The sequence below is a fragment of the Ursus arctos genome, unplaced genomic scaffold (assembly GCF_023065955.2).
Source record: "Ursus arctos isolate Adak ecotype North America unplaced genomic scaffold, UrsArc2.0 scaffold_11, whole genome shotgun sequence".
In the NCBI taxonomy this organism is placed as follows: Eukaryota; Metazoa; Chordata; class Mammalia; order Carnivora; family Ursidae; genus Ursus; species Ursus arctos.
Window position 1 is genome coordinate 5,943,517 of NW_026622775.1, and position 14,463 is coordinate 5,957,979.

Below are 14,463 nucleotides of genomic sequence, written 5' to 3' on the forward strand. Positions count from 1 at the left end.
TTTGAATCAGGTCTTAAGTTCAGCAAGCATGCTTCATTTGAATTCCTCACAAACTTCTTTTTTTCAAATAATTTTTATTTTGTTATATTAGTCACCATACAGTACATCCCACAAACTTTTTTTTTTTTAAGACTTTACTTATTTATTTGAGAGAGAGACAGAGAGAGTGAGCAAGAGCACTGAGTGTGGGGGGAAGAGGGTGAGGGAGAGGGAGAAGCAGACTCCCTGCTTAGCAAGAAGCCCAACGTGGGGCTGGCTCCCAGGACCCTGAGATCATGACCTGAGCCAAAGGCAGATGCTTAACCAACTGAGCCACCCAGGTGCCCCTCACAAACTTTTTTTAAAAAAGACTTCTTTTTAAGAACAGTTTTAGGTTTACAGTTAAGTTGAAGGGAAGATACAAAGATTTTACATATACCCCCTGCCCCTACATAGGCACAACCTCCCCCATTATCACTACCACTGCCCCAAATAGTACTTTTCTTTTTCACCAAAGATGAACTCACTTGACACGTCATAGTATTCAAAGTCCGTAGTTTACCTTAGGGTTTGCTCTTGGTGTTATGTTTCTATGGATTTGGACAAATGTATGGTGATAGCTATCTATTATCTGTTATTAGACATTACACGATACAGAGTACTTTCACTGCCGTAAACATCCTCTGTGCTCCACTTATTCATATTCCTTCCTCCACCTCCCAACCTCTAGCAACTACTGATCTCTTTATTATCTCCATAGTTTTGCCTCTTCCAAAATTAATGAGGCCTTTTCAGAATGGCTTTCAGTTAGTAATATGTATTTCAGGTTTCTCCCTGTCTTTTCAGAGCTTTATAGCTCATTTCTTTTTAGCATTGAATAATATTCCATTGTCTGGATGTACCACAGTTTATCCATTACCTATTGAAGGACATCTTGGTTTCTACCAAGCATTGGGAATTGCGAGTAAAGCTGCTATAAACATCTATCTGCAGGTATTTGTTGGACATATTTTAAACTCTTTAAGGTAAATACAAAGGAGCACAATTACTGGATCATATAGAATGAGTATACTTAGTTTTGTAAGAAACTGCTGAATTGTCTTCCAAAATGGCTATACCATTTTGCATTCCCACCAGCACCATATGGGAGCTCCTGTCATTCCACATCCTCGCTAGCATTTGGTGTTGTCAGTGTTCTGGATTTTGGCGTTCTGGTAGGTGGGTAGTGGTGTCTTATTATTGTTTTAATTCGCCTCTCCTTGGTGACATATGATGTGGAGCATCTTTTTGTATACAGATTTGCCATCTCCATATCCTCATTGACGAGGTGTTTGTTAAGGTCTTTGGCCCATGCTTTAATCAGGTTGTTTTCTTCTTGTTGAGCTGTAGGAGTTCGTTGTATATTTTGGGTAAAAGTCCTTTATCAGATGTGTCTCTTGCAAATATTTTCTCCCAGTCTTTGGCTTGTCTTCTCATTCTCTTGACATTGTCTTTCACAAAGCAGAAGTTTTTAATGAGTCAATTACCAATTATTTCTTTCATAGATCAGGCTTTTGGTGTTGCGTCTAAGAAGTCATCTTCATATCGAAGGCCATCTCGGTTTTCTCCTGTGTTATCTTGTAGGGGATGTATAGCTTTGCGTTTTACATTTAGGTCGGATCCATTTTGAGCTCATTTTTGTGAAGGGTGTAAGGTCTGTATCCAGATTCACTTTTTTGCATGTGGATGTTCAGTTGTTCCAGCACCATTTGTTAAAAAAAAACAAAACAACAACAACTATCTTTGCTCCATTGTATTGCCTTTACTTCTTTGTCAAAGATCATTTGACTATATTTATTTGGTCTATTTCTGGGTCGCGTTGTGTTGTATTGATTTACTTGTCTATTCTTTTGCTAATACTGTACTGTCTTGATTAGTGTAGCTTTGGAGTAAGTCTTTAAGTCAGGTAGTACCAGTCCTCCAACTTTGTTTTTCTCCTTCAATATCATGTTGGCTATTCTGGGTCATTCGTGCTGAAACTGGGGTGGGGGGGGGTAAAAAAGTCTATACTTGGATTTGATTTATAAATCATGTCATAGAGACACAAAATGATACCTTAGAGACTTAGAGAATTGATGTCTCCCTCTCAGAAAATTTTGAATCACTGTATTTTTAGACTCTGAGAGTAAAATAGTTAAAATTATCAATTATCAAAAGGATAATTTGGACAGTAATGGGTAGAAGAGTACAAGTGGAAAAAAATGTATCCAAGGCCTTTTAGATGAGGAAAATCACATGATTCACTTCTTCAAAGACAAATTACACAGAGATAGATAGATAGATGATAGAAATTGATAGAAAGTTAGGTAGACACATAGATATTAAGGATATATGTTCTAAATAGAAAAAAGTAACACTTAAAAATATATTGGACATAACCATTGTGTCTTACATTATTTCTAGTTATTGAAATCACTCAGAGAGTTATACAGTATTGTTTCCATTTATACATGAGTCTCAGAGATGTGAAGTGTTTTGTCCAAAACTGGGATTCAAATAAGTCTTTACCTGGCTCCAAAGCTCACCTTCTTTCCACTATGTTTTATATTGTGGTTTTTGTGTTTTATCAAATGAAGAATAATTTTCACTATATTTTTGTGTTTTGTTTAATAGCTCACTATATATGTCCAGCCAGAGCAAAAGCACACAGCTGAATACGCCGCAAACATAACTAAAATTGTGTTTGATTATTTTGAAGAATACTTTGCTATGGATTATGCTCTTCCTAAATTAGGTGAGACTCATTTTTTATTTTCTTATTTTTAATATTGCCTTTGCTTTTACCTAAGTTAAATCATGTCCTCAAGTTTTTGCATTCTTAGTTAATAGTTACCCTTTAGTCTTTTTATTATATGCCTAAAATATGTGTCTAATATTTACTAGATGCTGAAAGATGCACCTGGGATTCTTCCAAGAATAATGTCCATACTTCTGTTCTTACCTGACAAATGCATAGACTTTTACTTCCAAATAAAGACTAAAGTAATGTGCAAAACTGTACGTGTTGATAGTAATGCGGCCAGAAATAGCAACCTAGATTTGTTGATTTCAAAATCATTACCATTCCAATAGCTTACATTGCCTCCCTACCATCAATGTGTTGATAACTAGTAGGGATAAATGATGCTATTGGAGTCCCATATGCTTCTAGTCTTTCTATTGTACAAGACTAAGTCTAGATTCTCCAGCAGTTAAAATGAAACACTGATACTCCTTCCATAAATACTTTTTTTCTAATTTGCAGGCGACATGTTTTCTTTTTAAAATAAAATTAAGGCTATAATCAAAATGGTGTAGATATGATACTTCTACCAATAGTAGAAGTGCTTTATTAGTAAGCTTGAGGGGGTATTAGCAAAGACTTTAAATGAAACACCCATATAGATGTTTGTAGGGATAAAATGAAGATAACAAGGAAACCAATCAACCCAAAATTGATTTCTCTATTTATGTTTATGCCTCTGCTTTAATAAACTATCAGTGCAAAGTGACTGAGATGCCAGATTCTCTACACGGGAGTGGTTGTGGCTCTGGGCAACTTCGTAGATGCTCCATTTTCTCTTCAATGGCTTCAGCTCCCAACTATTAGAGAAAGAGACGGGAAGAGAAACAACTGTTCATCAACATCAGAATAATATTTAATAAAATGTTTAGCACATTAATTTAAAAGTCTCTTTTCTCTTTATCTCACTTGAACCACCCAGGATAAAGTGGGCAGTGGAGCTCTCACAAATTTCTCTATTCTCCTTTTCTCCTCCTCTTTCTCCCAAACGCCGCCTTCTTTATACTTTTAAATGCATTTTCAATCCTTTCCGAGTTGACTCTGCCTTAGACTTTCTGTACAGTTGACTTCTGCATTTATTACACTCCCCATTTATTAAATACACTGGAGTTAATTATAATTTCAAAACTCACTAGAGAAATGAGGTCACAAAAACTCCTTTCACTGAAGGATTAGGTAAAAACTGTACTCTATAATATTATAGAAAATAATGGCCCTTGGGGGGAATACTTCTCCACCCTTTAAGTGGCATTCTTTTGACAAAATAACTAAACCTAAGAATGGAGATAACACAGAAAGGAAACTACTCCTGTAATCCTGACTTTTATTTAAGATATATACACTTTTCATTCTTTTACAAAAAGCTTTAAGAATTTTTATGTTAACCAGAAAGGACCTTTGCTTATATGTTAGATAAAAATTTAATTTATTTTTATTTGTGTGCCTCATTTATATGTAATAATATGGAGTGCCTGGGTGGCTCATTCAGTTAAGCATCCGACTCATGATCTCAGCTCCGGTCTTGATATCAGTGTTGGGAGTTCCAACCTTGCATTGGGCTCTACACTGGGTGTAAAGCCTACTTTAAAAAAATTATATGGATTAATAAAGAAATTACATTTTTATTATAGTTCATTAGCTGAAGAATCTGTATTCTGTCCACTAGTCAAGCTCAACATCTCCTGTTTGGGATTTAACATAGAACTGATAGGCACTACCTCTTCCTGTCAAACGTTATATCAAAGACTATAGGCCCAAGCGAAAGTGAGGAACAGAAATTCCTGGCAGAATCCAACATTTTAGGTCTGGAAGAGAATTTAGAGAGAACATGGTCTATTTCATGTTGATCCAACTTATTTAATGCACGCAAATGGATGGTAACCAGTAAGAAATTCGGTTGATCTCAAGTTGTATAGAAATAGGGGAAAAGTGGAATTTTATATTCTCTAATATTCTGCATCCTTGGATAGAAATATATTTCTGGGGGCGCCTGGGTGGCACAGCGGTTAAGCGTCTGCCTTCGGCTCAGGGCGTGATCCCGGCGTTGTGGGATCAAGTCCCACATCAGGCTCCTCCGCTATGAGCCTGCTTCTTCCTCTCCCACTCCCCCTGCTTGTGTTCCCTCTCTCGCTGGCTGTCTCTATCTCTGTCGAATAAAAAAAAAAAAAAGAAAGAAAAGAAATATATTTCTGTGCTCTTGGAAGCTGTGTACTTCTAAGTCTTCATTTGAAAACTTCACTTCCTAATCCTCACAGCTTATCTTCAAAAACAGATGCTTTCTGTTACCTAAGTAAAAATCTGGGGGGAAAAAGGCTAATAAAAGTGAAGTACACGGAGAAACAAAAGACGTAAAATTATAGAGGACTGAAAAGAGCATTGCCATTGGTATCCTTTGAAAGCTAAAAGACACATTGATATCTGGGGCCAACAGGAAAAGTTCCATGGAAAGTTTGAGTGCATGAAGGCTGAAAAGTTCGCGCAAATAGATTATTGTTTTTTACTCTAAGAAATTATTTTTAGCCTTTTTAAAAAACATTCTTCCAAAGAACTTAATTTAGTAAGAAATGTTATAAACAAATGCACAGAAGCATTTCTCACGGGATTGCTTCTTTCTCCATAGATGAAATCGCTATTCCAGACTTTGGCACCGGGGCCATGGAGAACTGGGGACTCATCACTTACAGAGAAACAAACTTGCTTTATGACCCTGAGGAATCAGCCTCGACAAACCAGCAGAGGGTGGCCAGTGTGGTTACCCATGAACTTGTGCATCAGGTAGAGAATCTGGGTATCAAATTAGCTTGTTTTTAAAAGTGGCTTAAGACCATAGGAATAATTGAAATGAATAAAAACTTAGCAAATAAAGCCTAGCCAATCAAAAAATTCTGCCTGACAGTCTTTCTTAGTGCTAGTAAATATTTTACCATAAAAACCTTTTAAGACACATTGTTTTGCCTTTAGTAAATACACAGGGGACCTCACTTTGACTTTACATAGGCCCAATGATACCTAAATAAAGACAATAAACTAAAGAGAATTCAAGATCACTTAAAAATCAGGAGAAATAGAAAAAAAAGCAGGAAATAAATGCTAATTACGTACAGTGTCCGCCACTTCTGTGTCAAATGACGGCATTTACATGGACAAATAAATGTATCGCTAACTTCTAGGCCTCTCTACCACGAGCATAATAATTTAACTATCTCTTTCTTGCTTATAATTTCAGTGGTTTGGAAATACTGTGACCATGGACTGGTGGGAAGACTTGTGGCTAAATGAAGGATTTGCTTCGTTCTTTGAGTTCCTGGGAGTAAACCAAGCAGAAAACGAGTGGCAAATGGTGAGCCCGAAACACATAAGCTCTCAATGTCTGTTGGCCTCATGCGAGGCGACTGAAACGGTTACACCACGACAGCGTCCCCGAGTCAGGGGCCTGGTGCAGTGGGGAACTGGGGATTCCCTTGGGAGTCTGGAGTGGAGTCAGTTTGTTCCACCCAACTATACTTTGCTGAGGGCCAATGCCCAGGCCTTGGAGGGCAGCTGACCACCCCGAGCTGAGGATGTTCTCAATAGAGACCCTCAATAACATGTGTCAAAGCAGAAAAACAAAATAGTGAGCTTAGACAACACAGCTCTGTATTCAAGTGTCTGCAGTGTTAATCCTTTGAAAAATCTAAGCCTAATTTTGCAAAGTACTTACCTTTACCTAGGTTGCTGAAATAGTGTGATAAAGAGATGAGTATAAACTCGGTGTTATAGGGGATGTGACCTTGAGCAAGTGACATATCCTGAGTCGGTTCTCTCTTCTGTGAAAGAAGAACATTGTTCTCTATCTTGTAAGCTTAAAGGCTCCTGAAAATACATGTAATTCCCACTATCCTGCCTCATTCCCTGAGGGGCCCGGAACAAAGGCGTCCATGAACCCTAAAAATGTGTTTTTTCTGAAAAGCTAAATCTGTTTTTATCGATATTTAGATGGTGTAGATACTCTTCATCTGTTTGTATATAGGAAAGTCTAAGTGTGCAGGTGTGTAAAAGTGGAGAATTACAGGTTGTGTACTGTAGAGACTACTGCCCTCTACTGGAAAAATAAAGAGACAACCTTAAATGCCTGAGGCCCTTGGCCGGTTCTGTAACCTACTTTTAAAAGTGAGAAAGTTAATTTGCAACAATTCCTGCTTTAACACTTTAACCTACATCAGAGTTTTTCAGCCATGGAACCATTGCCATTTTGGGCCAGATAATTTGGGAGTGGTTGACAATTGTGGGGGTTGTCCTGTGTACTGTAGGGTATTCGGGAGCATCTCTGGCCCATATATGCTAGATGCAAGTAACCCTCCCTCGCCAGTTGTAAAACCAAAATTGTGTCCACATATTTCCAGATGTCTGCTGGGGGACAAAATTTTCCCTAGTTGACAACCACTCATATATGTTGAAAATTGTTGATTTTGTAATTTGTTAAAATTAAACTATATAAATGAAGAAGTATATTGTCCTTTATTTTCTATAAAGTAACCTAAGTCCCTTCTTATTATAAGATATTGTAAAAAATTATAATATTTTAATATCATTGTATTATATATAAGAAATTTAACATTTTAATATTTCAATTCAGTATTTCAAAACACCAATTAAATTTCAGAAGAATTTAGTATGCAGGTTTTTTTTTAAGATTTATGTATTTATTTGAGAGAGAGAGCGGTGGGGAGGGGCAGAGAGAAAGAATCTCAAGCCGACTCCCCGCTGAGCACAGAGCCCGACACAGGGCTCGATTCCATGACCCTGAGATCATGACCTGAGCTGAAATCGAGAGAAGGATGCTTAACTGACTGAGCCACCCAGGCATCCCTAGTGTGCAGTTCTGAAATGAAATTTAATCACATGGTCCAACCCATCCATCCATCCATCCATCCATCCATCCATCCATCTATCCATTCATTTTTTATCTATTCATTCAGTCCTCTGTGTTCAGTGAATACTACAGAAGATCCAAAATGGAATAAAACATACTTCTTGCCCACAAGAAGTTGCCAAGTAAGGGTGAAGGGGAACAGATAAATATAGACAGATTGTAAGAGAGCCTGGTAAGCACCACAACAGTGGAGCCTCATTTCACAGGTGAAAAAGCCGATGCCCAGAAAGGAAATATAACTTTCCAATCTCACACAGACAATTGGTAGCACAACCAAAACTAGAGTCAAGTTTCCTGACACTGAGAACTGAATTCATTCTACTTACTTAAGACTTTTAGGTGCACAAAATTTAAAATCCAAGTCAAAATTACCTTGCTTGGCAGTCGTCCCTTGACAATAATGCCTTGCCTGTTATAAATGGAATTTGCAAAATTAGAAAATGTAAATGGGGAATATTTTTAATTAAGTAAAACCAATAAAACTTTTGTTTTTTTAATAGTGATTTAACAGAATGAGATTTCAGAATCTAATTGATTAAGAATCAAAATAATAATAGCAGCTAATGTGTTAGGTTTCACTCTGCCAGGTACTAGGCCAACTGCATACCATGCATTATCATTGAATTCTCTAATAATTCCAAAAAGAATAGGCCATTATTATCCCTATTGGATGGGTTAGGGAGCTTAAATGTACATCTAGAAAATGGAAAAATGAGCTATGAACCATAAGAATCTGACTATAGGGCTAGATGTCTCAACCACTCTATTTTGCTGAGAAAACATAGGATTGGAATAAGAAGATGATTATTAGAACTAAATAAAATGAATATTTTCTTTGATTAGTTATGAATCATCCAAATTCAAATGATTAGTTGACCAAAAAAAAAAAAAATCCCAAACATCAATTTTTGATCAACATGCATCCTCACTTAATTCTGAGAACAGATCTGTGAGGTGATATCATTTCCAGTGCACAAATATGGAAATAGGATTTGAAGAGCTTGGCACGTGTCTGAAAGTCATGCAGAAGTAGCAGAAACAGCATTCATGGATGCTTGTGTCTTCTTGGCCTGTCATTAGGAGGGGAAGTCAAAGGAATTACAATAGAAGAAGGGAATGGAATCAGTATAGATCGATCAGTGCAAAATCTAATTGATTTGAACACCTAATCCTGTCTTAAGTAATTTGCATCATTTATATTTATTTTCCCCCAAGTGATACATGAATGATATTTTGAAATATGAACCAGTATAAAGGAAGTGCTATCTTTTCTGGGTTTGTTCCGTCATTTCAGAGAGACCAGATATTACTTGAAGATGTGTTCCCCATACAAGAGGATGATTCTTTGATGTCTTCACACCCAATTGTTGTCACTGTGACAACTCCTGCTGAAATAACATCTGTTTTTGATGGAATATCCTATAGCAAGGTAGGGGAAATATAACACTGTTGTGAACACCTTCTTGTTTAGTGACTTTTAGAAAACACTAAAAATGGAAGGAATGGTGAGACAATGGTAATGGGCTTCAGGAAACAGTGAAGGGCTTATTCTGGGTGCTGAATATTCACTAGTTTGTACTTTTCAGTCAAAGTGATCAATGCTGGTCATTGTCATAGGATTTTAAATCGGATTTTTAAAAATTTCTCTTTTCACCTTTTTTATAACCTCTCTCATTCTAACTGAACGTTTATACTTCAAGCTTCAAATTTAAAATTATTTGATTTGATTTTTTAAAAGACAGCAAATCTTCTTTTTTCTGCTTTGTGGTCTTTGATGCCATGTATGCGGACACCATTTCTAATAGAATCCTTTAGTGCAGCCAGGAAGAACTTAGATCAACTTGGTTTGAAGGAATGACTTTTATCCGTTTTCTGGGAGATAGAAAGCTGACTTCATGAGCATGTTGTAGATGGGGCGTTTTTACCCATTAACCTGGTCTGCAAAGCTCCTGTAGAACTTCAGTGGCCCATTTTCTCCCACAGCGTTTGCTGTAACTCCGCCTCCAAGCACACTGCGTGCAGCATAATCTAGTCCTTTCCCTCTTGCTGCTCATGACTTACCCACTATGCTGAGTTGCTCCAAAGCCACTGCCAACGAATACATGTTGTTATTCTGGATAATACCTAAAGTTTTATTTAAAACAAAATATTATAATTGTTAAAATGAATACAAGATAAATAGCTTGAGTGAAAAAAGCCTTCCCTGTTATTACTACTTCAAAGTCATAGCGTCATATTTTTGGCTTTCCCTGTCATTATTCCCATGGCATCTTTTTAGGCTTCCTTTATTCATTTTTCTTTCACATTGCCCATGATTCTTTTCTCTTTCTGTTAAAATGGACATTTCTAATCCATTTACAGTATGTTCTAATAACTCACATGGAGATGCTTACATTTTATTAAATCAGTTTCTTTCTGAGTCCTAGATAATCCATGGGCTTAAGATATTTGGTCAGAAATAAATAAATGTTTTAAGCTTTTAGCCTTCTACTAGGTACAAAAATAATTTATACTTAAATGACAGTAAAAATTGCTAACTTATTGGGGAGGCACATGTTTTTCTAGCAAGTTACTTGAAAATCGACTTAAAAATATATAAATAGTGAATTTTAGTATTAATCTTATAACATGTGCAAAGAAAGTAGAAAGCAGAGGGATTCATCAGATTCTTCAGATAAAATAAAACCAAATGAGATAAACTACTTTTGAAGAGGATTTTATGTCTAAATGGTATTATCTAACTATATTAAACTATTTGACCAGATAATTCTTCAACTTTCTATTTCCACTAAATGTAATCTTTTTAAAGTATTGAAATATACATTAAGAAGTAAGCAGAATTTTATCATGGAATTACTTTAGTCACTGAAAAATAGTTTTCTAAAAGTGTTTCTAACCTTTTTCTTTCATTAGAAAAGCCCCATCTGCTGGTTCATTTGGTGAAGTGCAATAATTATTTAAACCCCAAGTCCCTGAAATGATGGTCGCTTTATCAATTTCTCTTTACCTTTTAGTTACTTTAGAAGCGTAGATGCAGGGGCTGTGCCAAATGACATTTTTACCCTAAAACTATAGAGCTATGGCCAAGTAATTTAGTGGGGTCGTCTTGAAGGCATGATCTCACAAATACAATGTTGAAATACTGGTCACAACAGTGATCGCCGGTGTTTGTTTCCTGCCTATCCTTCACTAGTTCAATTTCTCATTCTTTTCCACCATAGGGAGCGTCCATTCTGAGGATGCTTGAAGACTGGTTAACACCAGAGAAATTTCAAAAAGGATGTCAGGTATGATTTCTTACTTTTAATAGTATTAAGCGTAAGCTACACTGATCTGTGGACACTTTCTTTTTCTCTCCTTATTCAGGGATAGTTTAAAGAGTAAAACATAAAAAGGTGACTTCACGGCCAGCTAAGGGCCTACACCGTATCTGGAATTACCATTTAGCAGAAATTTCACGGAGAAGTTGAATGGACTCCGTAGTTATTTTGGATGCCCTTTTATGTGTATTAGCTCAGTCTGCCATGATAAATACCATCGGCTGGGTCATTTAAACAACGGAAATGTATTTTCTCACGGTTCTGGGGGCTGCGGAGTCTATGACCATGCCACCGCAGTGTCTTGTGTGGAGAGGGCTGTCTCCCTGGCTTGCAGATGGCTGCCTCTTCTCTGTGACTGGTGGGGCAGAGCAAGAGCTTTCTGGTGCCTCTTATCAGACAGACATTGATTCCTGCGAGGGTCCCACCCTCATGACTTCATCTAAACCAGAGGCCTCATCTGCAAACGCCACCACATTGGAGATTAGAGCTTCAACGTCTGAATTTCAGGAATGCAATTCAGTCCATAGCAACATGATATAAAAACTTAAACATATCTATAAAAGTCTTCCCTTACAGTTTGTAAAAGGACTTTTTCCTTGTTAGTAGATTTTAAAAAACGGCAAACACACATTCCTATTATGATGGAGTCAATGAATAAAGAGGGCCTGCTTCCTTTTGGAAACAGAAATGGTAATAAATTTTCAAAAGCATTTCACACATCCCACTTAAGCTTATGACTCCAGGGGATATTTCAGTTTCATTTTTACTTTTCTAGCAAAACCTAAGCAAACCTAAGCCAAGTGTCTCAGGGTTTCATATTGTGAATGTTGCTACAATCTGTCCCTGCAACTGTCCTGTCTGCAGGTTGGCCCCATTGCAGCCTAGAGAAGGAATTGTCTTCCTACTTTTGCCCTTTCATCTCCGTCCTCCCTCCTGCGATACCCCAGGTAGTTCAGCAGAGCAGTGGTGATGATGCCTGGTCCAGAAAGCAGAAAACAGGTCAGAGCAGCTCCCTGCCACCTTTTCTAAAGAGGACCGGCACTTCCTTTGGATGCGATTCCCCAGGACAAAGCCTGCTCCCCATTCCTTCAGCTCTCACAACCACCAAGTCTTCTCATGTGGCATCCAGCACTCTCTAGGCTCCCGCAAAAAGAAACAGTCCCCTTCTACCCAATGCTAAAATTTCTGGGTGACCAATAAAGTAAGAAATAAGACCAGGGCTTGGGAAATAATCAGGAAGTACATCAGTACATTTTACTGCTTTTGTCCATTAATAAAATATTCTGTGTGGACTCTGGTGGAAAGGGAAAAGCTATGTGCTTGTTCTTATGTGCACATTAGAACATTCTGTAGCATGTCTTCGTATCTTCTCTCACTGTGAGCCCCTCCGGTGAGGAGCTCTGCGTTCTATATCTCTGCATAGACTCCCGCACCTAGTAGAATCCATTACACATGTTAGGGCAAGCCAAAAAATGCTGCTTGAGTGAATGAATGGTCTACAATAAATAGCATAAAATACAGAAAGAAACAAAGACAATTCTTTTTTTTAAAAAATCTGTTAAAATTCCATTTGCATAGTTTTCATTCTAAATTAAACTGATCAGTAACACATTCTTGGAATCTTCAAAGCTGACTTCAAATTTAATGATTTTTATAGTAACTTCTAGAAATGTGCCAAAAGAGTTTTTAAAAGTGCATAGCTATTCTAATAATTCAGAAATAATCTTGTATTTCCTTTAGCCCATTATCTATGGTATAATTAATTAAAAAGCCAGTCTTGTCTAAAACTAATATTTATCAAGTGAAAACTGTCTTCCTCCACCCTGTAACTATAGATGGAGCTAGAAACTGAACTAGAATGAGTAGATTTTAATTATTTCATGCCATCATAGTATTGTGGAATAAATTTACAAAAAAAAAAAAAAACAACCACTAAAACACTCACTTTTTCCCTATAATCTTCAAACACTAGCTCATGTCTGAAAATAGTATATGGTCAGTATAGGCCACACTCAATAGCTCTCAAACCAATTGGAACTTCCCTTTCTTTCATTCAAGTATCCAAATAGTATCTCTCCTTGACTTATCATGGTACGATTGCTGCCCCTAAATCCCACACTCTGATACCGTTCAAAATTTTACCTTTGCAAATGCTAATTCTATCCAAAGTGACTCTTCACAAGCTAACCTGGTGTGGCATGAAATCTGGGGATGGCCAGCTGTCTGTTCTCTTTCATGCTCATTACCTTCTCCCAAACTCCATCTCAGACATCAAAGCAGGTGCAAAGTGCAGAGAAACAGGGCAAACCCATCACCTGGAAAATCTTTAAGGCTGTGCTTGTGCATAAAAAATCATAATAGATAATGGGGTGTTCGTAACAGTACGTGGTCATGAAATCAAGCTGAGAAATATATCCATCCTTTCTTTTTCTCCTAGTATCAGCAGTATTCCTGATAGGACAGGAATGGCTCAGCTGAACATGGTCTTTCCCTTCCTGGGATACTAGTAACAGAAACAGGGCTCCTTTCCTTTTGTGCTTACCACACCAATATCAACTAATGAGGGACTATTATTGGGGGACCTAGGTCACCATAAAATTTTGAGTGGAATGACTGCATTGTGATTATTCAGGGTGAAGAAAGGAATTTCTTAATATAGACTATTCAGAAGTGCACTCATCTCAACAAAATAAAATTGATGTCTTTTAATATGCTGTTTATATAAATGTCCATGTAGCCTGTAGTTCAGGAGAAGCAAGAAACTGTAGTTTAAAAAGCAATAATAATAACACCACCACTGAAACCTGCACAAGCTGGTCCAAGAGTCAGAATTCTTTCAAGGTTACCACAGGAAACTCTCTTCACCTCTCTAGGCACCAGTTTCCTACAACCCTAAAAATGTGAGAGTTGTGTTAGATAATATTTAAAATCCCTTCTAGTTCCAAGATTGCATGTTCTAGGCTCAAAGCATTGTGAGTATGCATGTAAATTCCACATTAATTTCAAGATGCTACTACTCACTAGAAAATGTCGTTAGCAGGTAGCTATGGTTATAATCGATTATTACTATTCCAAGTATCCCATTATTTTATTTAGAATGAATGACTTGTGCAAAGCTCTGGAACAAATACATAAAATTGAATATCCAGTATGTGCCTTTCATGTCTTCTCTCTTCCTCTGCCTGCCCTCCAGTGGTAGTGCTGAGCAGTGACCTCATGAAAAGAACAAATACGAAGGCAGCATTCCCAAACTGCTCTCAACCCTCGTCCAGGCTTCTTGGAGCAGTACAGCTAATATTGTTTTATCTCTCCGTGCCTGAAAAGAAAGGAATTTAGAAGATAATGTGACTTAGGCACAGTGCCCCCTGAAAATTATAGCAACTTAGAGTGAAAATGTCAAGTGCAAAGTCAACCGCTGGTTAGTTTCTTTG

The 14,463-nt window shown here is 37.3% G+C and overlaps 1 protein-coding gene and 1 long non-coding RNA gene across 2 annotated transcripts in view; one reads left to right on the forward strand and one right to left on the reverse strand.

Moving 5' to 3' along the window:
• Positions 1-14,463, forward strand: part of ENPEP (glutamyl aminopeptidase) — an 82,035-nt gene that overhangs the window by 24,664 nt on the left and 42,908 nt on the right. The window contains exons 4-8 of the mRNA XM_026499187.4: positions 2,632-2,752; positions 5,421-5,575; positions 6,027-6,140; positions 9,007-9,141; positions 10,934-10,999. Of these exons, the coding sequence (XP_026354972.1) occupies positions 2,632-2,752; positions 5,421-5,575; positions 6,027-6,140; positions 9,007-9,141; positions 10,934-10,999 (591 nt within the window). The remainder of the gene's footprint in view (positions 1-2,631; positions 2,753-5,420; positions 5,576-6,026; positions 6,141-9,006; positions 9,142-10,933; positions 11,000-14,463) is intronic.
• On the reverse strand, positions 3,366-9,860 carry LOC130543327 (uncharacterized). The gene is made up of 3 exons (XR_008958597.1): positions 9,774-9,860; positions 8,085-8,121; positions 3,366-3,600 (listed from the first exon to the last, which is right to left on the reverse strand). It is a non-coding gene; the product is annotated as an uncharacterized LOC130543327 (long non-coding RNA).